General features: G+C 43.5%; 2 protein-coding genes across 2 annotated transcripts in view; both read right to left on the reverse strand.

Annotated features, from left to right (window-relative positions):
- The window catches only part of LOC129196030 (uncharacterized), a 64919-nt gene extending 45666 nt beyond the window's left edge, over positions 1–19253 (reverse strand). The window contains exons 1-13 of the mRNA XM_054802836.1: positions 19231–19253; positions 18863–19074; positions 17957–18119; positions 17470–17552; positions 16546–16706; positions 16175–16316; positions 15629–15816; positions 15451–15529; positions 14804–14935; positions 11677–11763; positions 10857–10937; positions 9954–10058; positions 370–448 (exon numbers count right to left, since the gene is read on the reverse strand). Coding sequence (XP_054658811.1) covers positions 10042–10058; positions 10857–10937; positions 11677–11763; positions 14804–14935; positions 15451–15529; positions 15629–15816; positions 16175–16316; positions 16546–16706; positions 17470–17552; positions 17957–18119; positions 18863–19074; positions 19231–19253 — 1368 coding nt within the window. The 3' untranslated portion in view covers positions 370–448; positions 9954–10041. The remainder of the gene's footprint in view (positions 1–369; positions 449–9953; positions 10059–10856; positions 10938–11676; positions 11764–14803; positions 14936–15450; positions 15530–15628; positions 15817–16174; positions 16317–16545; positions 16707–17469; positions 17553–17956; positions 18120–18862; positions 19075–19230) is intronic.
- The window catches only part of LOC129196231 (zonadhesin-like), a 51509-nt gene continuing 46407 nt past the window's right edge, over positions 18957–24058 (reverse strand). The window contains exons 63-68 of the mRNA XM_054803373.1: positions 23640–23852; positions 22558–22703; positions 21877–22004; positions 20869–21001; positions 19280–19406; positions 18957–19074 (exon numbers count right to left, since the gene is read on the reverse strand). Of these exons, the coding sequence (XP_054659348.1) occupies positions 19317–19406; positions 20869–21001; positions 21877–22004; positions 22558–22703; positions 23640–23852 (710 nt within the window). The 3' untranslated portion in view covers positions 18957–19074; positions 19280–19316. The remainder of the gene's footprint in view (positions 19075–19279; positions 19407–20868; positions 21002–21876; positions 22005–22557; positions 22704–23639; positions 23853–24058) is intronic.

A 24058-nucleotide genomic window follows, 5' to 3' on the forward strand; every position in this document is an offset into this window, starting at 1 on the left:
GGTCTGAATTTTCCCTTATGCTCAAATACAAAACTGATTTTGGCAGTAGCAGAATATCTAATGTAATATCTAAGTGTAGTATGTAGCCTTTTCAGTGACGACTATATGTAGAGTACATTCCCTTCAAAATGATTAACAACTAGGAATTCTCAGTATTACGTTTTTAACTATGTAATATGATGCAAGAGCTGAAGAACTGTTTAAGAGAGCTTGCGATGTTGAGATTTCAGTGAAGACTGGAGGGGTACAGTGAAGACTTTTATTCCTATGAGGTGGAGAGTGCCTTCACTGTTATTAACTCATAGACAGGCTTCACATTTGGAAACAAAAACTGTAGCCAAATTACACACTGAAAATTGTTCTTATTACCTTTTCTGGCAGCACTGCTTCTAGTGCAAAGAACCTCTTCAGCAGACACCATGACACCGCTGGCTCACGTGTATCTCTACTAGAAGAGGAAGGAAAACACAGAAATTAATCTTCTCCCACAAACATTTGCAGACAACTGCTGTTCTCACTACAGTATCAACACTTACTGAAAATAGAAATGATCACAACGATGCTAGAAAGACACACCCAACTCACAGTTCATTTATTCCTGTAATTCAAGAGATTACTGCTGGTGCACCACCACACAAAGAATGCTGGGCTGGCTGCTCATGGGGGTAACGAATTCCAAAGGGCCCTACTGCAGATCTGTGATGTAGCACAGTAAAATCACATAAACGCCTATGTAAGAGACAACATTGCACTTACAGAGCATGATTATGGTGCCACTCTTGGGCCTTGACATAGTCTCAGAAATTTCCTTAGCATTACACAATCTAGGGCATCCTGATTTACAGAGACCCCAATGAGTTGTTCCAGCCCCATCCTCTGACAAAATTGCTAAGTCATTGTTAAGCTGGCTGCATTAATTTCTTCTAATACTAGAGATTTTCATAGAGGAAAAACACGCTCTTCTAAGTCATGCCTTATTACACCTGCTTTAACTAGGTCAGTTCATGAACTTTTTCCAAAACGTTATTTTGCAATGAGTGAAAAACTAGTCCAGACCCACCAGTGTGAAAGACACCCCGGGAGCAGATATTTTCTGGCAGCGCTGCACACCCCATAATCACTTGATCCATCTAATTCCAGGTAATAGCACCAGAAAGCACAATGTAGTTTGCATTCATAATGACATTCAGTTTCTTGCTCAGACTTTCCATCAACTCCACACTGTGAAGTGCAGTTTATTTTTCTGCTGAAGGAAGAGGTTTAATTTGAAGGTGCAAAATTTGAGGCCATAAATGAAAGCCAAATAAACACAGAAATGCTAGATTGAAAGATATTTACCTCCAGCGCTTCTCTACCTAGCAGATTCTCTGGATTAACCATAATCACCACAGCAACATGAGCTACCATTTGTTACCTGCGAGATGCTATCTTCAAAACTCATTTGGCACCATTTAAATGCTTACATTACTAAGCATGCTATTTAGGAAACAAAGCTCAAGTGGAATCAACTTTAGCTGGTTTGGTGCTGCTAAAGCATTTGTAGTGTTTTGCTAGGAATTTCAAACAGAAAGCCCACTAGCCCAGTCAGAGCAACGCAGTATGTTGGATTTAAGGACAAACATGAATTTTCTAGCAGACCCGCATAGCAAAGCAGTTCTAAACAGTTTTGGGGGTTTGCTATGTCTTTTATTTAACAACCTACTCTAAAACACCACTATGTTTTTCAACTAATGCCACTTTAATTCGAAAACAAATTGCAACAGGCCACCATTCTTGCTGAAAAGACTAGAAGACTGATTTCTTCTGTCCTGTGTTTTGTACAAATTTCAACCAAAAATCTAAAACAAACGAGAGAAAGCATTGTTCTGCTTCTTGAAAACCAGGATGACAACAAGACCTCCAACAAGATCTCTGTGAAAGCGAGCTTAAAAACATAACTGCTAAAGGTTTAAGAACAGCAAGGTACCCCACCTCCAGGAGCTGAGCCACTGGGGAGCCTGGCAAAGCCACAGCTCTTCCAAGGAAAATATCCTGAATCCCAGGATCCCCACGGGTGCAGCTGCCTGGTGGCTGCCTGCAGCTGGTGTTAGTCACGGGTAAAGGCCATTTTTCCCTGCATTCAGGGGTAGGCACAGAAACAAGGGCCCCAGGCTGACAGGAACCACAGCCGGTCCCTCACCAGGCCCTCCCTGAGGTGAAGCGCAGCCTTAGCTCACCACAGGAGCTCTGCCACCGGTCCTCCCCAAACCCCCCCAAGTCCTGCCTGAGGACTTACCACAAATGCAGCTCAAAAAGCACAACTTCGACATGACGGGCAAATATTCCTTGCCTACTCAGACGTACAGCAGGAGAAAATGGCCCTGCACAGCTGTGCTCAATGCCTGCTGACGAGAGGGTGCACAGCTGCTGTGTGCCACCTCGGCACACAGGCAAGTTTCTCAGTGATCTGTTTTGCTAAATACACACGCTTTGGAACAGATACATTTCAGTATTTTATACTCCTAAAACATCCAGGTTATTAACTGAAGAAAGATAGGCTTTTATATCCAGTGTGAACAAAGATGAACGTGATAAATAGTCTTCAGGACATATAATTAGGTGTAAAATAGGCAGAAAAGATAAAAAAACCCACTAAAAATGGTAACAGATTTCTCTGCTGAATGAAGTGTTTTTGACAACTATGAAATCTCACCCTTGAAAGCTGAAAAATCCATGTGCTGTCATGGTACCTGAGGTCTGTTCAACTTAACCAATCCTTTTTTAAACACAAAGAAAAATAGTGATTTTGTAACAACTATGATACAAACAGCATGGACTTGAAGCCTCAGACACAACTCAACTATTGCTGAGCCTCTGCTGTTCCTCCCAATTTCACCCCAAGAGTCTGCAAATGGCCCTTTTGTACATTGTAATGGAACCACGCTGTTAGTTGAACAACAATCTGGCCCAATCTCGTTCCAATCTCAATGGGAAAAGCAAAGGGTACTTTACCAGTCACCTACTGTCAGCAGGCAAGAAATGTCCTAACATGAAAGTATCTTGATGATAAAAATATTGGAAATGATTGCACTGCATTATTTATTTTCCCAACCTATGAATTCTTCAGTCATACAGCACTTTTGCTCTGTCCCACTGTTCCAGCCCTACATAGTCTCCATACTTCTCCAGCCACCACTCTCGTAAAACTGGAAAACAAGACAACTTTTTGGGGTATGCAACTACAAGAAAAACCACATTGTTCTGTACAAGCCTAGCCTCTGAAGCAGAAAATTCCTATGCTGTCAGTCTGCCAGGTCTGAAGCTCTGTAAGACTGCTTCACCATCCTAGATCAGGCTTTCCAATGGAGCAGCTGATACCTACACACAGTGCTTCAACAATCTCTGCTGCTGGCCTTATTTAGACCAGTACATCAGTTTGCTTTACACTCTCAGAAACTATTCCAATTTTCCTTCATAGGTAGCACTAAAGCTTCTGTAGCCACATTCCTCTAGAATTTCTGCTTGGCCTTGCATGAAGCATCACTGTATGCTATTTTGTGAATTCAAGAACATACCTGAAAACCGTGAAGATTTGCCATGGATCTGCAGTTTGGTGGCAAAAAAATTGCACAGCAGAGTTTTGAAAATCTTGCATGGCTACAATACCTACTTGAGCAAAGGATTTACAGGATCAGGCTGCTGCACAAGTGATTGAATAGGAAGGAAATACACCATATCTATCTTTGTGAAAAGATCTGAACACCTAGAACAGTCCCTGGCTGAAAGGAAAATACAGTTCCAAACAAGAATTAATTTTCTAGATAAGAAACTTCTCTCCTTTCCTTAAGAATCTCTCCCTTAGCTGTTCTTTGCCCTAGAAACATTGGCCTTCTGTTAAGTCTGCATTATGTGAGGCAGGCTGGTCTCAATAACACACTGGCCAACAGCATACTGAAAGACTCCCATGTAATTGTGCCTTCTGGCCTTTCTGTGCCAGGGACAGAATGCGGACACAGCTCAAAGCCCTGCCTTTGAAAAGGCTCCCACTAACAGGTGTCCCTCTGCTGTAAGAGCCCGTGTGACCTTTGTTTTAACTATGTTGAAAAAGAAATGATTTTGTGTGAAACAAAAAAAAAAAAGAAAAAAAAAAAAAGAAGAAAATGCCGGCACCAGCCTGAACCCGAGTAAGGAGAATGCGCTGGTGCCAGCATGGAAGGAGCAGAGACTGCATTTGCAGATAGGTTGTGCTCTCTCTTCTCTGCTGGTACCAGCAGATCCTCTCACCTCCACATACTACTGCTGCCCCAGGCTTGACATCTCTCTGATCCCTCCCTGTCACGCTGGCTGAGTCAGCAGAGGTGAAGTTCCAGCAGCATAGGAGAATCCTTCACAGCTACAGCTGGCGGACATGAAGACTGTACATGAAGCGGGGAAGTAAACGAAGCAAAATGACTCACATAAGTATGTGACACTTCACTGTCTGCCTCCTGTATTACAATCAGAGGCTTAGGGAGAGAATATGGAACATCAGTTTTATCACACTAAACTGATAGTAATGATTCACAGATTTTAAACAACAGAAAGAATCACTCAGAAACTAAGATAACTACAGTAAGAAGCTGACAAGCAGATCTGAATTAGGAAAATACAGAACAACAGAGGGAGACACAAACACATGGAAGTGACATGAAATGTGGGGAGATGTACGAAAAGTAAAGGAGAGAATTGAGTTATCCTTCTGTAACCTCTCTGAATGGTTCACTGCTGATGAAAATCCCATTAACAGTATCATTTATCATGTGAGTAAATTTACTTCCAGTAGAATTCCTGGTATATCTCACCCGGTCTCTAGGCCTGTTTTCCAGGCATGAAGTCAAAATCTCAGTGACTTCCCTGGCACTCTGAGTGGTCTGCAAATCAAAGAGTGTGCACTTAAATGGGAACAGTCCTGATCTGCGAATCCTAAACAAACCGTAGAATTGCACTTAGCAGAATCACCATAGCACTAAAGACAGGGAGAAGGATAGACGGATGGGAAGAATGCAAAGTTGTGCTGAATAAATGGACTATGTGAAACAGCTCAGCAGTGTATCAGAAGTTCTGCACAAATAAAAACCAGAGTTTGTTGAGTAAGAGGGTAGATAAGATCCACAAGACAAGGAGTAGGAAATTCCCCCAAAGCAGAAAGCCCAATAGCCTGAAGAAGCTACCTTTACTTCTGGGGACAAAAGTGGTGCCAAAGAGTCGGGGAGCAGGGAGAGTTAAAGTTCAGATACCACTCACAGCAGTGCTTTGCATCTGATTTTGAGCTTGGTTCTGCTACCTGCCTGTAGGAAAGGCTGGGAGGAAGAAGCAGCCATGCAGAAGCACTACAGTTACGTGACAGAGGAAGAAAAATACACATACAGCTATTTTTAATTTTAAAGATGCCTACAGCAGTAGTTCCCTGCAGCCTTCTCCTTTCTTAAAGAAAAAAAAGGCTGGTTTGTGAGAGGAGAATTCCAGAATTTCAGTACTGCCGTATCAAGACAAGAAATGTAAGGGCAAGACCATGCAACCCTGAACAAAGGCAACAGCCAAAGCTGGGCCAAGAAGTACAGAGCAACAGATGACAAAGATCACAATAAAACCTGCAGAAAACAACTTGGAGAAAGCAAAAGCTTTTGCAAAAACTCCCTTGGTCACAACGAGTGCTAGCAGGAGAGTCACGTTATTACTTTAAACAACAGAATACACAGACAGGCCAAAAAAGACAGTTCAGGGATATTCTCTCAGACCATTCCAGTCTCCACGTGCCAGCTCCTAAATTGCAGCAATTTAGTAACTTCTCCTGGATCCAGTTTGATCACTTTGTTTGACCATCTTCACTGTCCCTAGTAAACCAAACCTCCTATCCATGAAAACCTTCTTTTCCCCCCCCATGCAGGGTTTTATTTTGGTGGGGTTTTTTCCCCCCCCAGAAAATAAAGTCACCCCAAAAGAATGACTTAAGGGGAAAGTAAATTTCAAATGTAATGTCCTATGGGATTGTAACAGACAATAACTGAAGTCCAGACAGGGATTTTATCCCAGGAAAATTGATCTGTTTCTTCCTGGTACATAAGTAAGGTGCCTGTGATCTAAAAGGGCTCAAAATCAGCCTTTTTATTAGTTCTGAAAGTTAACATATTGTCACACAAAGAAATATTCATTGGATGTGCTGGTGGAGAGGCTGCTAACTTACAGTATTACTCTGCACTGGGCCTTTCATCTAAGGAGGTCCATATGCTTTCTAGAATCGGAGACCTGAATTCCTCCAAGACTTGGAGAAGCAAGCTGATGTAATGCTGTCAGCTGGCTCCTTTTATCTAAAAAACAGATGTGGAGAAAGGAGAGCATAAACCTAGGCTAATACTCCAAACAACCTCAGCTCCAACTTTCCACCAAGGTTCGAAAGATTCCCAAAGCACAAACATGAACAGATTTACCCCAAATTATTTACCAGCAGAACCAGAGAAAGCAGCTACTTGTAGCAACTTCCCTATTTACATATGCAAGTCCTCATGTTGAGGTCAGAAGCACAATGCTGTTGTATTGGTATTTCATTTCAGGCATCCAGGTCAGTCATTCTGGGAAATGTGTAGGGTTTTCTCTGTCTTAACTCGCTCCATTCCTTTGCCATGCTGGGAGCAGCACAGCCCAGGCTAGAACCAGTCTATTCTCTTCATTGCAGCTGCAATTAATTTTGCTTTAAATTCCCAGAGGGCTCAAATCAGCTCTGCTAGATTAGGCTTGAATTACTCTATATTTCTGTCTGGAATAGCCAGCTATGAGCTACTTTTTAGGAAAGTTTATTACATCCCGAACAGACAGAATGTTCCCAAGACAGATCTCCTCCCGGTTCACAGCTGGCCAGCACTAGCTGAGCTTTCTTTACAGGGTACACGCCAGGGCAGGTCAACCGGGGTGCAGAACTGCTCCCTGCTCCCCCTCAGCACCACCCAACGAAGTACGAATAGTAACTCCAAGGGGAAGTAGCCGCTTGGCTGCACAGCCTCCTGTTCAGATTGCAGCTGGATCCAGCTTGTTTGTTGCTGAGATTAAACTCTTCCACAAGGTGAGTTTCTCCTTGAGTCCAGGATCTACACAACCCAGTCTCAAATTTCCTCCCAGTCCAGAAGGTGAACATGGCAGGTGGGAAGAAAAAAAAGTTCACAAAAGAATAAAACCCGAGGGGAGTAATTCTGCTGCGTGAATACTTCCTTTCTGAGCTTAGCTAAGAGTTTTGGAACTGCAGTTTGCTAAGAGAGGGTGGAGAAGCCAAGGTAAGCAAAGGATTTATAACACTACAAAGTCTTCCTCATTCTTAGTTACTGCTGACCTACGAAGCACAGGTAAATACACTGCAGGAAAACTCCTTAGGGTGGTAAATCATTGATGGGGGACATTTGCTGACGGACTTACTAGAGATCAAATAACACGTCTGAAATTTAAAATTATTTCTCCAGAAGAGAGTTCAATGACTGTTTGCCTAGTGTACAACATTTCTTTTGCTAGAAGAAAAAAAATTAACACTGGCTTCTCTGACGAGACCAAAAAAACCCCCACAGGTCCTGACCTCATTTACAGCAAAATATCAAAATTTCATGTAAGTGGAGTAAATCCAACTGCACAGTAGCAAATAATAGGAGAGAACCATGTGTTTTTATAGTTCACATTTCTAACTTCTGCAGCATGTTGTAATGTAAATCCAAACCACGAATATCCACTTTTTTCCTCTGATCTCTCCCCTGGTATCATTTGTGAGCACATTCATTACCTGCCCGTCTTCCAAAAAGCTGTTAGCCCAGGATCAACACGTAGGACACTGGTAATTCACCTTTCCTGCCTTCTAACATTGCGGTATAGCTCAGTGTGTGAATCCTCAAGAGCTTGGTGCTTCAGGCAAGCTGCTTTTGAAAACATGGTTTCTTACACCTGCCAAAAAGCGACTGGCCTCAACATCCAGCATTAGAAGAGGCCTTCAACCTATACAGCATGTTGACTTCCTTGTTGACCACAACCCAGTTATCAGCTAGTACCTCCCCTGGCACCATTTACAAAGGCCAACCTGTCAGACCTACGCACAATGGCTCTCCAGTAGAATTTAGTAAGAGTTGGGCACCTGGAAACTACCAGCTTTCTTAATGCCAGGTTCATTACTTTATCTATGTTTGGCTTTGCAAATTTGCTCCAAGAAATAGGCTTATTAGTGGCTTTTCTCCCAGTAAGAATAGCACAGGTATTCTTACCATACCACTTGGTATGGTTTTAGAACTACAAAATAGAGTTGTTTGCTTCGTTGCTCAAAGGTGTAGGAGTGATGGGCTGCAGCAGATTTCTCACAGAGAACAGTGCATATTTTCTGCTATTTTGGGCTTTGATTTGTCAGAACTTACACTGGCTGACAGATGGGTGAGGGGGAGATTGGGAATCAATGCCTGTTGCTTTTGATAGATATAAGTGAATTTTGCAGGTCCCCCTTTTTCCAGGTCTAATACTGCCAGTCAGTACAAGGTAACGAGGAAAAACAAGTTTCCTCTTCCTCAGTTTCTTCCAGTTCTTCTAATGACTGGACACCTGACTTACTTTAAGACAAGATTTTGTCCAGCTTAATTTATGAAGTCATCTTGTCTATCTGCTACTCTTTCAGGGTTATCTGTTTTCTTTCCCAGTAAAAGCTAGCAGCTAGCATCCGATTTTCATTTTCTCAGACTTCTTGCAGGACTGAATTCTGTAAGTTCAAGAGAAAACAGAGACTTCCCAGTGAAGCAACTGTTATTTCTGATGCTACCTTACAAAAACGCTGTGCCCCAACAAATTTTAGATCTCTACAAACCCAAAGCAGACACCACTTTTGCACTTCCCAAGTATCAGCACCATCTCATTTTGCAGCTCCACTGCTTCACGCCTTTTGCAACTGCACTCAACAACACAGCGAGTCAGTAATGTGATCTATGGTGACCGTTCCTGTATCGTCAAAGTATTACATGTCTTAGCACTTCTGCAAATCTCACAGAAAAGAGATGCTACCTGCTGGATTTCAAGTATGCATCAACATAGGTCAGGACAAATGACACGCATAGAACAAGTGTTACACTGAATGGACTTGAAGCAGAGGAACATGGTGTCTCCATAATCTCATATGTCCTCCTTCAATTTAATGGAAAAGATAGATGTGAAATAGAGAGAAGTTATGTTCTCACTGATTCGGTTTTACAGCCTTTTTTTTTAAGGGGAACCTTGAAGAAGAATCATTCATCTACAGCTTTTGCAAGATTATCTAAATTTTTATATGCAGTTTTGATATGTTTCTCATTGTGCTGCTGATTCAACAGGTATGTGGAAAGAGGGACAGAGTCCATCCCATGGAGGTATGACCCGCCTGAGGAGTTATAAAGTTATTTATAGAAGCTGGTCAAGTAAAAGCTGACATAAAAGTACTAAGGACTTACTAATTGAATACTTCAGCAATTCCAGAAATAAACCTACTGAGTTAAAGATGAACTAACCTGGGGCTGCAGCTTGTCCTTCTGCCAATTTCTGTGATTCACCATGCAAGCCCAGTGTCTGCAAGGAGCAAGGCTTCATTTGGCAAAGTTATTGAACGTGTACCTGGCTTCAAACTGATTCACTGATGAACTAGCTCAGTGAGACTATTCTCATAGAAATGAGGCATTTACTATTTCAGGTTTCTGGAAACAATCCAACAAATTAAGTGTTTCATCCAGGAATAAACCAACAAGTATAAAGATAGTCTCCAAAACTCAGTACCAAGCAACTCCTTCCATTTGCCGGTTTCCCAGTTTCTTTGGAAGCAGAATCCACAGTTTAATTCATGTTGCTCTGTGGTGCATGACTCCTTTTACCTCCAGTAGAAACGCAATGCACTCATGGATAGGTGCTGGGGACCCAAAGAAAGTGTAAGTATTAATTTCATTCAGGTCAGGGCTCACCTTCTTTGGATGGAACTTCAAAAAGCGAGATTGCTTGTTTGCCGTATTTTCTGGACTTCACTCTGGTAGGTGACACTTTTGAATCTTCTCACTTCCCCAATTTAGCTGCAGAGAGAAGAGAAAAAGTAGCTGATAAGAGAAGATCAAATGTAATTCCTGTACTTCTGTGGTACACACTATGTCATCTACAAGTCCAGTACTTCACGCACAATAGGAAGATATTAACAAGCATTTTCTTCTTTAGTTAGCTTTAGGTTTTTAGTTCTGGAAGTAAAGATTTCCCATTTTGACTATAAATTAAAAACCTCCTTCTTTACTTCAGGCTTTGATTCCTCCCCTAGGAGTAGAACTAATATCATATTCTCTTGACTCATGTTTGAGAACAAGATCACAGAAACATCCACTTCAGGCTACCTGCCCAGGAACTTTGGAGCGACAATGCTGTGATCTTTCAGCAGTGGTGTAAAAAAAGCTTCTTGGAAACCTTCGTGTCCAGTGAGGGATAAAAGCCCGGTATTAAAACCAGAAACTTTCGAAAGAAAACCCTGGTTCCTGGAGGTAGAACTGGGACTATCAGGAAGAAATCTCTGTCCTACACAGAGGCAATCCTGACTTCCACTAGACAATTTTCAAAAGCAGCCTTAATTTCAGTGTCCAATTTCTGGTATCTTAGCTCTGTCTTCACTAAATGTTCAACATCATTAGGTCCTATTGTCTCTGAGTGGAGCTAAGGATGCTCAGAGGCTCAAGCTGGGAATCCAGAATGAAAATCCTCTTTAACTTTCAATCTTCACCTGTGTGGGGGTATTTCTTTAGCTGCAAAGGAAAATAAAAGCATCTCCAATACAGAGATTTGCAAATTTACATACATGTGACTTTGAGTAGTACACAAAACTCTCTCACCCAGGAGCTGTGGTGTGTAGTGGTCCTGGTTCTGGAGCAAATTCTTCACCTGGTCATTCTCATCTGCCAGTTCAATTTCACCTGCAACACAAAGTCATCCAGGTCAGGAAGCTACTAAGAGCTATGGCAACTAAACTCAAGGAAATACACAGCCAAAAAACGGCCCAAAGTCTGGGTGCGTTTTAGTTGCGTACTATGATTCAGGACCATCTCAAAATAATTATCTGCCTCTCATCCTAATGGTCAGCCAGCCAAGTTACATTGATGCATATGCTTGTAGTCAAGGCAAAAATTAGGCCGTCCAACTCAGTGCAAACCTCTTTTGCTGCGGGATAATACACTGCACTTGCTATGGTCTAGGAGAATTCAGTGGATAGCCATTATGGTTATGTTCGTCAGTGGCAATTTGAGAGGCTTAATTAACATGACTGTATTCAAGGACGGAGTGTGAGAACCTGCGAAGAATCCACCAGTAGATCTGGGTTGTTAGCACATTTCATTGTGTTGACATAGTAATGAAATCCTCATCGGTCCATTTCCATTGGACCTTTTCTTCTAAGAGCACTTAAAAGCACTGTATCTAGCTGTGTACGTAGAAGAGGCAAGGATTAACCAGATAATGAGCACAGCCCAGGGCAGCCTCAGTAACTGTGACAAACACCATCAGGAACATTGTCTGGCTTTGTGAACACACTGGGAGGCTTGATGACAGTTTCACACTGGAAGACAGAATCAGCTGAAACTACCCAGCTCATTTCAGAACTCAGAGCCACACACAGCCATAAACCAAAGAGTTCCTTTTCAGGGAACTCAACCATACCTTCCTTCTCACAGCCACAGCAGCGTTTGATGCTCTCCAAGAGAAGCTGAACTTTACACTGAATGTTGCAAAGGGTCTTTTCATTTTCTGTTAAGAGAGGCATAAGTCAAAGCAACCGAAGAAAAACCAACAGCCCTGTGACCCTTCTCCAAATTCCAAATTAAGTGACCCTGCACTTGATCGCTCTTATCAGCGGTCTCAGGAAAATGGCCCCCTTCTGAATGTAAGGGGACTTCACAGCTACTCCAGACAGTGCTAAACTTCCAGAAGATTCCATAGACCACTAGAAAAAGAGCTACCAACATTAAATACTTCAGAAGTAGAACAAAAACAATGGGTGCACCACTCCTCTTTTTATTTGTTCTTCCCTTTCCAACTATTAACAGAGCACGAACAGAAACACTGTGTGAAACTCTGGTCTTTTCATTGATATTCTTTGGTTGTGTGGGAAAAAAAGACCCAAACCATTTTGAAACGCAAACATGTTTACTTAAAACTGAAGTGTACTTGTTAAGAAAACCACAGTGGGGAAAAAAGAAAACTTCTAGGAAAATTCCATATGCATGTCTTTGTTTTGATCTAAAACAAAAAATTGTTTTCATTGGAAAACTGTTAAAATAATTAAAAAACCGACCTAATTTTATTTACTACTGCCTTCCACCCTGCCTTTTACAAATATAACCTGGAACCACAAGTCACAGAGATAACTTTATCACCTGTCTGGGTACTATGTTTCCCTGTGGATATTACAGGGACAGAATCACTGAAGAAGTTTACCTCCACGTAGTACTGTTATAAACATATCTGCTCATAACCTAAAAAAGAAAACAATGAGGAGAGCAATGACAGTTTTTTCACTACTATATTCTAGAACAGACAGAGCAGCCTACAGGTGTTTTGTAGTGTTTGCCTGTAGGTACGTGTTTTGCTTCCTAAAATCCTCCTGGTTTTGGAAAATCCCTTCAAAGTGTCAGCAAGTTCCTAAGTTCTCCCAAAGTGAAGCTGCAAAGGAATCAAAACAAACCACTTGTTTCTGGGAGCAAGCTCAGAAAACATGGAACAACCAAAATGAGCAGATGAGGGCAAAAGACCTTGCAGTTCCTCTGGATCCACCAGAGACACCAGTTAGTGGAAGCAAAACCTGAGAGCTTCTGTCTTGGCTGCTGGGCACTGAAGTCTTACTCTCTTAATAGCCACTATGGTTATGCAAAAGCAGAAGAAGCAAAGACAGATTTGTGTCTAGGAACCAGGAAGGCGTGGATTCACGAAGCTCTTCGCATAAAAGCAATTCAGTAAATATTGCAATGAGAAGAGAACAAGCTTTGCCATTGGAGCCAGCTGGCTGAAGCCTACCTGTGGGGATTGCCAAGGTACTGTGCTGGCTTACAGTCAAGAAAATTTTACGTTGCTGCAGTTCACATGGAGATAAGGAATATTGCGCAGGAAGAGATGGAGAAGGTGTTCTGATTCCACTCCTGTTCCACAGAAGCAAAGCGTGCTTCACAGCCAGGCTCTCTTGGCATCATACAGACAGAGCAAAAGAATAATAATAATGGTAGGAAGGATATTTTCCGTTTAAAGATCAGGCTCCCATAGCACTGGACACCAGCAGCTACACTGATCCCTGTACTCACCACTACAGGGAATAGCTTAAGTGTACTCTTTGCTCAAAAATCACATCTCTAGAAACCTTCAAGGTCTCTGCCAGCAGACATTACTGAGATCAACATAAGTATACTGAAAACATGCACAGGCAACATAAAGACGCTGGGCAAGGCTTAGAAGGATGGCTTTAAACTATACTTGAAAAACCCTCACAAATATCCTTCGTATCAGAGATCAGAAAGACTATACAGAATGCATTGGCAAGTGGGGGCTCTTAATGCCTCACATCTTTTCTGCTTTACTGACTTAACAACGAAACTATAAAAGTAGCAAACAATGTCAAGAACATCAGCTTCCTTCTCAAGCCTACAAATTCTTGATAATCCAAGGCAAGTGTGAAAGTATTTCAACCAGGTTAAGCAAACAGAAAAGGGATTCTTCATTACATATTTGACCAAGTACATCTCTAAATACATATCTATTCTGATACTTCAGGTACTGCAGCTCTGTCCAGAGACACACACACTCTCCCATAATCCACCTTTAACCATTGCCAAGGATCGGCTAGGTTCCTCAAGGAAATGAGCTGGTGGCTATTTTACTTTGCAGAAGACGAACTAGTTCTTCTGTCTCTTCAATCCTCCCAGCAATGCAGCTCCTCTTTATTTCCAGTAGCAGAGCTTCATCCCTTTTTGTAGCCCAAGAATCCAGCAGCTCAGAAGAGGTCTGAGCTCCCCATGCTTGTTTGATGTTTGCTGTCTGTTACAGAAATTCAAAACAAAAGCAGAATGCAAATTCAGTGGACAGCATCAAGGGACTGCTATGCCACCACTAAGGCAGCCTAGTCCAACAGGACAGGATCTGCTGCCCGCGTTATACAGATTCAGTGACTCCAGAGTACGTGGCAAGCTGCATAGTGCATGTTGATAGCATGTTCAGGTCTTTACAAAGCTCACTGTATCTGAATTTCAAAATAATGCAAATGATCCACCCCTAATTACTCCAAAACCACACATTAATAATTTCAAACTCTAAGCATTACAGTCTAAAAATTCAGCAACAGCTCGAGGAAAACATTCAGTTCAGAAGACATCCTGCTTCTTTTAACTCTTTGTTTGTTTACTGCTATAAACAAGCGCACATGAAGAGAACCAGCCACCTTATGCTCTTGCTGGTAAACTGCTCCCTAAGATTACAAATCTTGGCTGTATTACATTTCCCCCAGAAACCTTTTGTGATGAAGAGAAAAGCTCTAACAAATGAATTTCCAAGAATCAAAAATGCTCTGTTTGTGTAAGTACTTGCTGAGAGAAAGAAGGAAACAAGTCTACACACGTAAATTAGTCAAACACTTTGGTCTCCTTATTGACCTTCTGGTGACTTCTTTTTACTGACCTGCAGCTCAAAAGCAGACATTTGTGCGTGTGTTTTACCAAGGATGAGAGACAACTTCTCTTCCCCCATTTTGTAATCTTATATCCTGTCCACTATAGGGAAACAGGAACTGCAATAGTTTTGTTACCTGAATTAACAAGGTCTGAAGGTTGCTGCAGATTCACCAAAGCTTGCTTGATCTCACACAGAGTCTTGGCAAGTGGAGAAGCTGCTATCAGGCCCTCTACCTCCAACTCGGTCAGATAAGCCAACTGGAGATCTAAACATGATGAAAAAAAACAGGGACACTTTTAAGCCTAAAGAAGAAGAGGCTCTTCATGGCTGGATGACTACAACATACGTGCTGTCACAAGGTAATACTGTATTGAGCAGAGAGAATGCCTACCAAGAGGCTGTGAGGATCACGGAACTGATGATATAGATGTTTCCTGACATCCCCACATTAGCATACAATTAGTATAATGACACTCAATCTCTTGTCGTCACTTAATATATAGGTGTAAAGTGTCTGTGGGAACGAAAGTTCCTTGACTTCCCTCTTACAGAGGAATAGAGGAGGCAGAAGAGGCTTTCTTGAACTGGAGAAATTTCAGTTGTTCACCTCAGCAAAAAAATTTATGTGAAAGTAAGAAAGAGCATAAATGGGAAAAAGTAATTATACATTTGCTTTGTTAGCAAACGTAAATACCCTTTCTTAACCTAGACTTCACTGAATCAGCCTTCTACTGTGATCTCTGAAAAGTACTCACGGCACTCACAAGTCACTACCCTTACCATGTTCTTCATGTCCAGGGAAGCTGAAAAAAGCATCTTTCCTGCTGAAGAGCTCATATTGCTGAGGCAGCTCATGATCCTGTGGGATAAAAAGGGTCCAAGAGTTAAAAGAAATAGGCAAGTGGAAAAACTAGCAGAAAGGTGAGAGATGGCCCAACAACAGACACCTGCAACTCACCTGCCCTTCCACTACTTCTGATTTATTTTCACTGGCCAGGCTGCCCAGTGAGGGTACAACTGCCACCACATCCTGTCCTTGGACCTTCTGCTCCATCTCTTGTTTCACAGCTACGTTCTTGTACAGAGCATTCCCAAGCAGCATTTCCAGAGTTTTCATTAACTCTGTCGCCTCTTGCCATGGAGCACCTAATGAACCCAACAAGCAATTTAAATGGATTTCTACAGAACCACGTGAAGAACTATAATTATCTCCAGAGCAAAACCAAAAGCATGAACTTTTCTTTGGAAATTCCACTATATGGTTTCAAGATGCCTCATGCTGTAACATTTCCAAAGAACTCTGTGCTTCCTAAGCTGATAGACCTGTCTTCTGACTGAACTCACATGAAGACAGGCTGTCAGCTGTTACAGAACAACAACAACACGGGAAGACATGATCCTGCGGGATCCCTTCTCATGTGTGAGCCGTGCCTTTTTTTAACTGCTCCACTGATGCCACCCCTACACTCTGCTTCCCTCTTGCTCTGCACTCTGGTTCTCTCACCTGCTTGAAAGTTGTTGCTACCGTGCTCATCGAATTGTTCAACGCCCACTGCTGCCCCGCTGCTGTCTGCAGGTTTATGACTACAAATCCTTTGCCTGGTGAAGATTTTCAGGCCTTCGGAGTCCAGTGCTTGCACCATGTTCTGTTTACAGAAAGCAGCAGTATTATATTCTGAAAGCCTCACAATCCACCCATTCCACATTCTGTCTTTCATATCAAAACAGTGATTAGCGAAACTATTTTATGCCAGAATAAGGTACCAAAAGGAGTAAGACCTATCCCTCAGTAAACTGCCACTTCAGCGGAACCATTTATTTTACAAATTTCACAGTTCCAAGGCTCCTTTCCCTCAGTTGTTTCTTCACACTAACCATGAGATTTTGAACCTGCTGGCTGATTCCGTTGTAAAACACCAACACATCCCTCCTGTGCTTTGCCAGCTGAGATGCCAGGTGCAAATTCTGATCTTCCAGCTTATCGTACAGGGTGCGAACACTGAAGTCCTCCAGAACTCGCAGTGCAAAACGGTCTTCTGAAACACAAGGTATGTCTCACACTTAACCACCGGCCACAAGTCTATTAATTTATTTCCCTGTCCATAGGAGGCAACAGCATTTTGTGTACTGTGGAGAAGGAAAATGGCTGAAGCAAGAGATGTACGAGAAAGTCTCGTTCCTTAGTGAGGGGGAGGATGACAGAGCGTTACTACCAACTCCTAACTTGTCCAGTAAACCATCAGGATGCTACTTCTCTGTAAGCTGTTCTCAGCATCACTAGACGGTGCCATCTGCTGGGCTCTGGACTTGCTGTACCCTGTGAACATCCTGAAACTCCCAAGATGAGGTCATCCCCAGAAGGCAAACAAGGCCCATGAGTGCCTTCAGAGAATAGAATGACCAAGAAGAGAACCCAAGACAATATTTTTAAAGATCTTTATTTTCTCCACTAGTCATTTGACCCCGCTGTTGGTTTAAAGGACTTTTCAAGGCTGGCCACTTACTCTCCTAACTCTTAAGGAAGAAAACACTAATTGACCCCAATAACAGGAGGTTACACTCCCCAGCTGAAGAGATCAAATGAACCTAGAATGGAAATGTGTGTGTGTGCGGGGGTGTAAATGTGTGCAAACATGTGAGTGCATAGCAGTCAAAGCGCCTGTATGACCTCATATGCGTGCACAAATTTCTGGTTAAGTATCAAAATAGCGTACTAGGGAGTTAACAGAAGACAACAGAACGGAGAGCAGGTGGAAAGAAGCCAACGGGAGAACACCTGGGGTTGGCACAGCGCTTCACCTGCATTACGTGTAGCTCCTTTCTCTGCAAAGCCAGCACCTTCTCCAGAAGCATGAGGACCCACCATCTGATAGAACTGAAGGCTAGAGGGAATGACAGAAGAGAGTGAAAAGCATCTCATTCTCCTCAGTAAAATCAGATACTGCAGTATCACCAGCCTAGTTCAAGCAGAAGGATAGGTTTCTTGTCTAGATTTTGAAGTCAAAACATGCAGGGGAAGCCTAGGCCAGGTAACTTGGGCAATAGTACTCTGTGCAGAAGACACAACAGAGCTGTCATACACTACACAGGAAGAGAGATGGAATACTTGTGGGGAACTCCTGGGTAATACCAAGAAACTCCCTGTGAAGCTAGAAACTCGGTGTACTCTAAAGCTGGCAAGGAGTCCAGCATCAGGGACTGAGGGAGTCAGTAAATGCAATAGGACATGCTTTTGTACTATCAAGGTCTGAGCTCCTAATACCTACACCATGCAAAGGTGGCTTACCTGTCTTTAAGGAGGATGTACTCTGGTGGGACATGTGGCTCGCCCAGGCTCCTCCATCGTGGCTTCCAGCTCTTCAGGGGGCTAATGATGGGGACAGCAGGCTGAAGCACTATGGCCAGGGTTGTCAGCATCACAATTAGGAAGCCCAGAACAAAGAGGACCACTGGGGAAGCCAAGAGAGATGACAAGAAGTCAGAAACACAGGAAGCAGCGTGTATCAATAGCACAGTCTCCCTTTTACACTTTACTAAACACTCTCCCTCCCACACCAAAGCAACATTTAGCAACTTTCATGTTCACTACATGGGCTTCTGCTTCTCCCCTTGCTGATCTGGTGCATGCAAGCAAGGAGGAAAAATGTTTTCAGCACTGGTAGCTGAATGTGACAGAACCAAGGATCACGCTTGCAAGCCACACTTTCCTCTCTATTGCTTTACTGTCTTCTCACTGATGGACAAGGGACTGGTACGTGCACAGCACTTACACAGAGGTAGGGCTTTGAGGAAAGACCTTAATTGCCCTTGTGTTTAGCCTTTAGTGAACTTTTAAATGGTGCATTTAATTTCAGCTTAGTTTTTCACGGAAACACACTGGCACTTTCTGCTTTCATGCCAAGGAAAACAAAGCCCTCAATTACTTGAATTCTTCAAGCAGGGTGTGGGGAGAAACACAACTGCTCCTTCCCTCTCTCCCCCCTTGAGCTCCTACACAGGCAGGTTCTTGGCTAGAGAGCAGTGAACTTTGGGAAGAGAAGCTCCACAGGAGAAAGGGATTAAAACTGACAAAGCCAGTGGTTTGATGGTGTTTCCAAACAAAATGCTTGTTTAAACACACCCAAAGAGGTACAAGAAAGGTCGTGGCTAAGCATCAAGGTTCAAGGTAGGCATCACAGTGTTTTGGCTGTACCTGTGATAGCAGCCCAGTTAGGAGCTAAGTTCAGATCCTGTTGCTTCAAAACCCCATGTCTGGCCAGCTGGAACAGAGAAGAGGGCTGGAAGGACACATTTCTGGGGTCACAGCCCACATTTGCTTCATTCACAGTCACAATCAGGAAGTGTTCCTGAATGGTCTTATCCCTGAAAACATATGTCCCAGACTCCAGGAAAACATGGGCAAACCTAAAAGGGAGAAGGCAGGCAGGCACTGGTTGATTCAACCTTCCTTTAGCCTCCAGCTGTGATGAAGATTAAATACATGGACTTACACACACCAAACTTTGGCATTTTCACATACTGCTCACTGCCAAGGACCTACTGATTCTGTGCAAGACTCACTCAAAGTCATGCCCATAACACATGCACTATTAATCACACCAGATATTACCAGGAGACGTTGAGGTGAGTCTCCTGGATGAGGTGGTCTAGCCTTCGGAAGGGTCCAAAATCCCAGCTTGGGTTGCTGTTATATAGATGCTGCTTCTGATAAACAGGGTAATGGCTGGATGCACGATCTGGGAACAGTTCGGCACAGTGTCAGCAACTCTGACCCACTTCAGTTACGATAGCTGACAATGGTCTGGCAAAGAACTATGTAACTGCATTTCTACTGCTCAACAAAGACCTACGCTTTCTAACAGGGGAAAAATTTTGTCTCTCTCCTACAGAAATCCAGTCAAAAAGTAAAAACAACCAGCTAAGTCACTGGCAGAGCCTAAAGTTCTGGAATACCCTGAGTGCAACAGAGACAGGGAGGTGAAGGAATGCACTCAAACATACAGTACTACCAAACGTGGAGTCATTGCGCTAAAGAGGGCTGGGCACATAAATCTGCAAAGAGCACACTGACTCAGCAACACTCACTGTGGGAATTGATGCTAAGCTGGAAAAGGATCGTGTCTCCTGCTTCCAAACATACTACTGGGTTAGGAATGAGGGGCAAGGCATGAATATCTTTGGAGGAAGTCCTCTGGACTCGATGACCTTTCTGCAGCGACTGATCTGATGAAAAATCTCCTGCCACAGGTAACAGAAGAAAACAGAATGAATTCCACAAAATGAGCAGCATGTGAAAACACCTAACCCTTGGCACTGAAGAACAATTCCTTTTGTATCTGTGGGCAATTACAGCTCACAATGCCAGATTCTGCTCTCAGTCACACTACCATAAATGAGGAGCGACTGCAATCAGGAGCCAGCGCACGCTTGCCAACAGATCTGCCTCCAAATGGAGTTTCCTTCTAGTTCCTTGGAAGGCCAAAATTATCCTACAATCTTTATTTGACCCGCTCCCAGGGAGCTAACTGTGCAGCCAGTGCTGGTCCCCATTGTTTACTCCCAGACAGAATGAGATCTCTCCCTACTTTGTAAATAGTTTGGAAGTGTCTGACAATAAATTCCCTCCGTGCCAACTTGCTGTCCACTTGCTGTGCCAACTTGCAAGGAAATGAATGGCTTGGTCTGGCTGGAACTTAGGTTCACTCTTCTCAGGGGCTCTCAAGCCTTACCCGTGAGAAATGCATCCAGAACATCTGTGCTGGAGACAACGAAACCTAGCACTCCACTGGGACTAAACAGAACCAAATGCACGCGCTGGCTTTTCTGCACATGTTCATCTGGGCCCAGAACGTTTGCCACTTCCTATTAAAAGCAGAGGGGAACACTGATCACTGATACAATCAACCCTGGATTCAGACCCTGGTTTGTGACTAACCTTACCTTCAGCTGTACAAGACTGCTCTAGTGAGGATTTTTCCCCATCATTCAGGAACCGTCATTTCTCAGTAATGTACCAACCTCCTGCCTGATCAGTACTCTGGGTAATGAGACATACTGAGCCTCTCCTCCTCCTCTCTGCTCACAGCTTCATACCCTTCAGTAACCTCAACCCCCAGGAGTCCCTTTACCTAACTGTAATCTGTAAGGGCTCTCTCCAGACTTGCATGCTGAGAAAGCATTCCTCCACTCCATACTTACCCTCACTTCTCCTTCATTCATCCTCAGAAGCAGCTCTCTATTGATGCCAAATCCCAAGGAGATCCATGGGGCTCTCAGCAAACACAGTTGGTCACAGAGCTCCTCAGCAGAGACATACTGCTTGCAGTGACATCTATAAAGCAGATAAAAAGTCTTGGTCACTTATGATCCCTGAGCAAACAGCTACAACATACTGATGGTCAGGCTAGCCCCAGTATCTTACAGTCTACACAAAGAGTGGGCCTACTGTATATCCACGGAAAATAGGATAAAGCAAACTCACAGTCCATCTCATCCAGTACTGTGTCTGCAGTTCAATGCATGTGAAAGGCAAAATGTTATACCCCACTCTCTAACAGGCCTCTGTTGGTCTCTTTATAGAGATCAGCTTCAGTCCTGTACCACAGCATTAGGCATCCCTCCCTAAAGTTCTGCTTTAAGAAAATGCTTGAAAGCAACAAAGTCTAATTTTAACACACTAGATTTCTGTGCAATCCAGAAATTGGAGGAGATTTTGCAATACAGAAATTCATTCACAAAGAGAAAAAAGTGGTATCATATGACAAGGACTAGCTTCAATGTTTTGGTCAGCATTAAAAGGTGGGTGGGGAATGAGGACCAGTTTCCTCAGTTCTGGTCTAAATGTAATAGAGTGATCATCTACTTTAGGGGGGGCTCGACCTGAGGCACATGGAAAATGTCTACCTCAGAAACTGTGAGCTCTGTCCACCCTCACCTTGTCACTCTGTTCATTCTGGTGTCTCCACCCAAGCATACAAAATCACTAGGTAATGTTGAAAACACAGGCATACCCTCCAGGTAGAGGAATGAGGCCAATGAATGAGGACTGAAGGCCAGTATCTTCACAGAAAAGAACTCCCGGAATGGAAAGTTTCTCAAAAACACCTCCCACAGCTCTACCCTGGAATGACCTCATGGGATCAGTAACTCAGCCAGTCAGAACTAATTGTGAAGTGCCTCTTAATGAGAGGCTGGGCTGAGACTTACATGCCCAGCTCTGCATTAATCTCTCCACCTGCAGGCCCACAAGAAGGAGAGCAGTCATATCGCTCAGGAAAAACACACTGGCGCGTAGATGCTAGACGGACCTCTCCAGGAGCGCAGAGCTCATCCACCTGGAAGAACAACACTCAGCTAACATGTGAAACCAGACAAGCTCTTGCACTTCAACCGAGATGCGGTATCCCTAAAATTCTCTTCCTCCCCCACTCACACTGCTGACATTCAACATAAAGATAATCGCAGCAAGGGCTGTTAAAAGACAACTTGGAAAGCGCAGGAAAAAAATCACAACGATTTGACTTCCCATCCAAATTCCTCAAGCAGGTCTAATGAAGAGCTCCATAGTAACAATATGGAGGCTTCAGTTCCTGCATCTGTCATCTGAGACACTTGGCTGCTCCCCACTGCCATAACGTGGAAGTATCTTTTGCCTCCAGCCCTAACAAATTTCGCTTCACAATCTGGTAAAGACAACAATGCCATTATCCTACAAAGAATGGTCGAGGGTCTCAAAGCAGCTGAAGGACTTGGTTGTGTCTGTAGAGGCCCAGAGAACTGAGCTCAGATTGCACGCACGTACACACCCTGAGACAGGGCCTAAAGCACTGAACTACTTTCCTTCTCCTGCACGTCATGCAACAACTTTGTTTTGAAGCCAAATTTTACCTGAGGTTGGCAGTCCTGATCGCTGTTGCCGTCAGGGTCTTTCTTGCCTCTCTCATCATAGTAAACGTAACCCGCCTGGCAGATACAGGAGGCATCCGACTGCTGGAAAGCCCGGTTCAGCCCATGGCAGGTACAGCTGGTAGCACCTTAGAGAGGAGCTTGGATTTAGAGTGGTCATCAGGGTAGGGAATATAGTTCATAAAAATTGTACTTACCAAAAAGGAGCAGTTCCTGTGTTGAATATTCTTTGACCAAATCACACTGCTCATTTTAGTGACACTCCTGGAGTCTGCTGCCCAACTAGCCCAGCAGAGCTCAGCAAACAGTAAAGCCAGCTGGAGCAGCCTGGCTTTTGCTCCACCGACACATTCATTAGACCATTTCCTGAAGTGTCCATTTAACAAGAGATGCAGAAAGGCCCAGCTGGTCATTTGCAGCAGCGGCATTTTGACAAGCGCTCCATTAATTTGTAGGTTAAGTCACTGGATAGGGTAAGCACCCAGTCAGTCAAGGCTGCCAAGCCCCTCTCTTGTTCCTCAACACTCTCAAATCCACTTGATTTGAAACGCTGGTACAGTGCTGCACAGTACATTGAGGCATATGCACTCTCTACTGTGTTTAGCCACCTACCTTCCAGTTTTCTAGCCTTTTCCCACTTTACCACAGCCCAAGCTAGACATGTTTACAGTGCCCAATTTTGGATCAAAAGCACACCTACGCTTAATGCAAGTTCCCCAATTCAGGACACAAGTACTCTTGGTGAAACTCTGCTGCTTTCAAAGCAATGACAGAGCAAGAATTAGTAGGGCTGCTCATCTCTTCCTTCTTTTCAAGGAGATGAGATTGAATCCCCTTGACTAACAGAGTGTAAGAGAAAAATCAGACAGTTTTGAAAACTGAATCCTCCTTCTGGGTGGGACAGAGGAAAAGCAGCTGGGCATTGGTAGCACACACAGCATCGTAAGGATCCCAGGGCTTGTGGTCCGTCGTGAAGCCACACTGGCAAATCACATTTCCAGGTGATTTCCTTTTAGTCTTTCTCTTAACAGAGGTGGAAGTTTCACTCAGAAACAGCAACTCACCAGGCTGAGAGGAAGAAGAGCTGCCACAGGGGAAGCAGGCAGCCTGAGCAGGAAGGTGATTGAAGGTGCCAGCAGGGCAGGCCTGGCAATCCTCTATATGCTTTGCAAAGCTGCTGCTCCCGTGGGTCCCCGGGGGACAGGGCTGGGGGGCAGATGCCAGAGGAGGGCAGTAATAGCCACTGGGGCAAGGCTTCTTGTGGTAACTCTTGCTGCCTAGAGAAAGCGTGGGCTATCTCAGACACAGACGCAGCAAGTGCTGAGAGACAGGCAGAGATCACTTACTTATTCCAGTTATATACATATACACACACCTATATATATGTACATACATACAAATATATATAAACACACATATATATAAATGAAGGTAATCAACATTTGACATTTTTCAATTTAATTTATTTATATTTAAACATAAA

The sequence above is a fragment of the Grus americana genome, chromosome 24 (assembly GCF_028858705.1).
Source record: "Grus americana isolate bGruAme1 chromosome 24, bGruAme1.mat, whole genome shotgun sequence".
NCBI lineage: Eukaryota > Metazoa > Chordata > Aves > Gruiformes > Gruidae > Grus > Grus americana.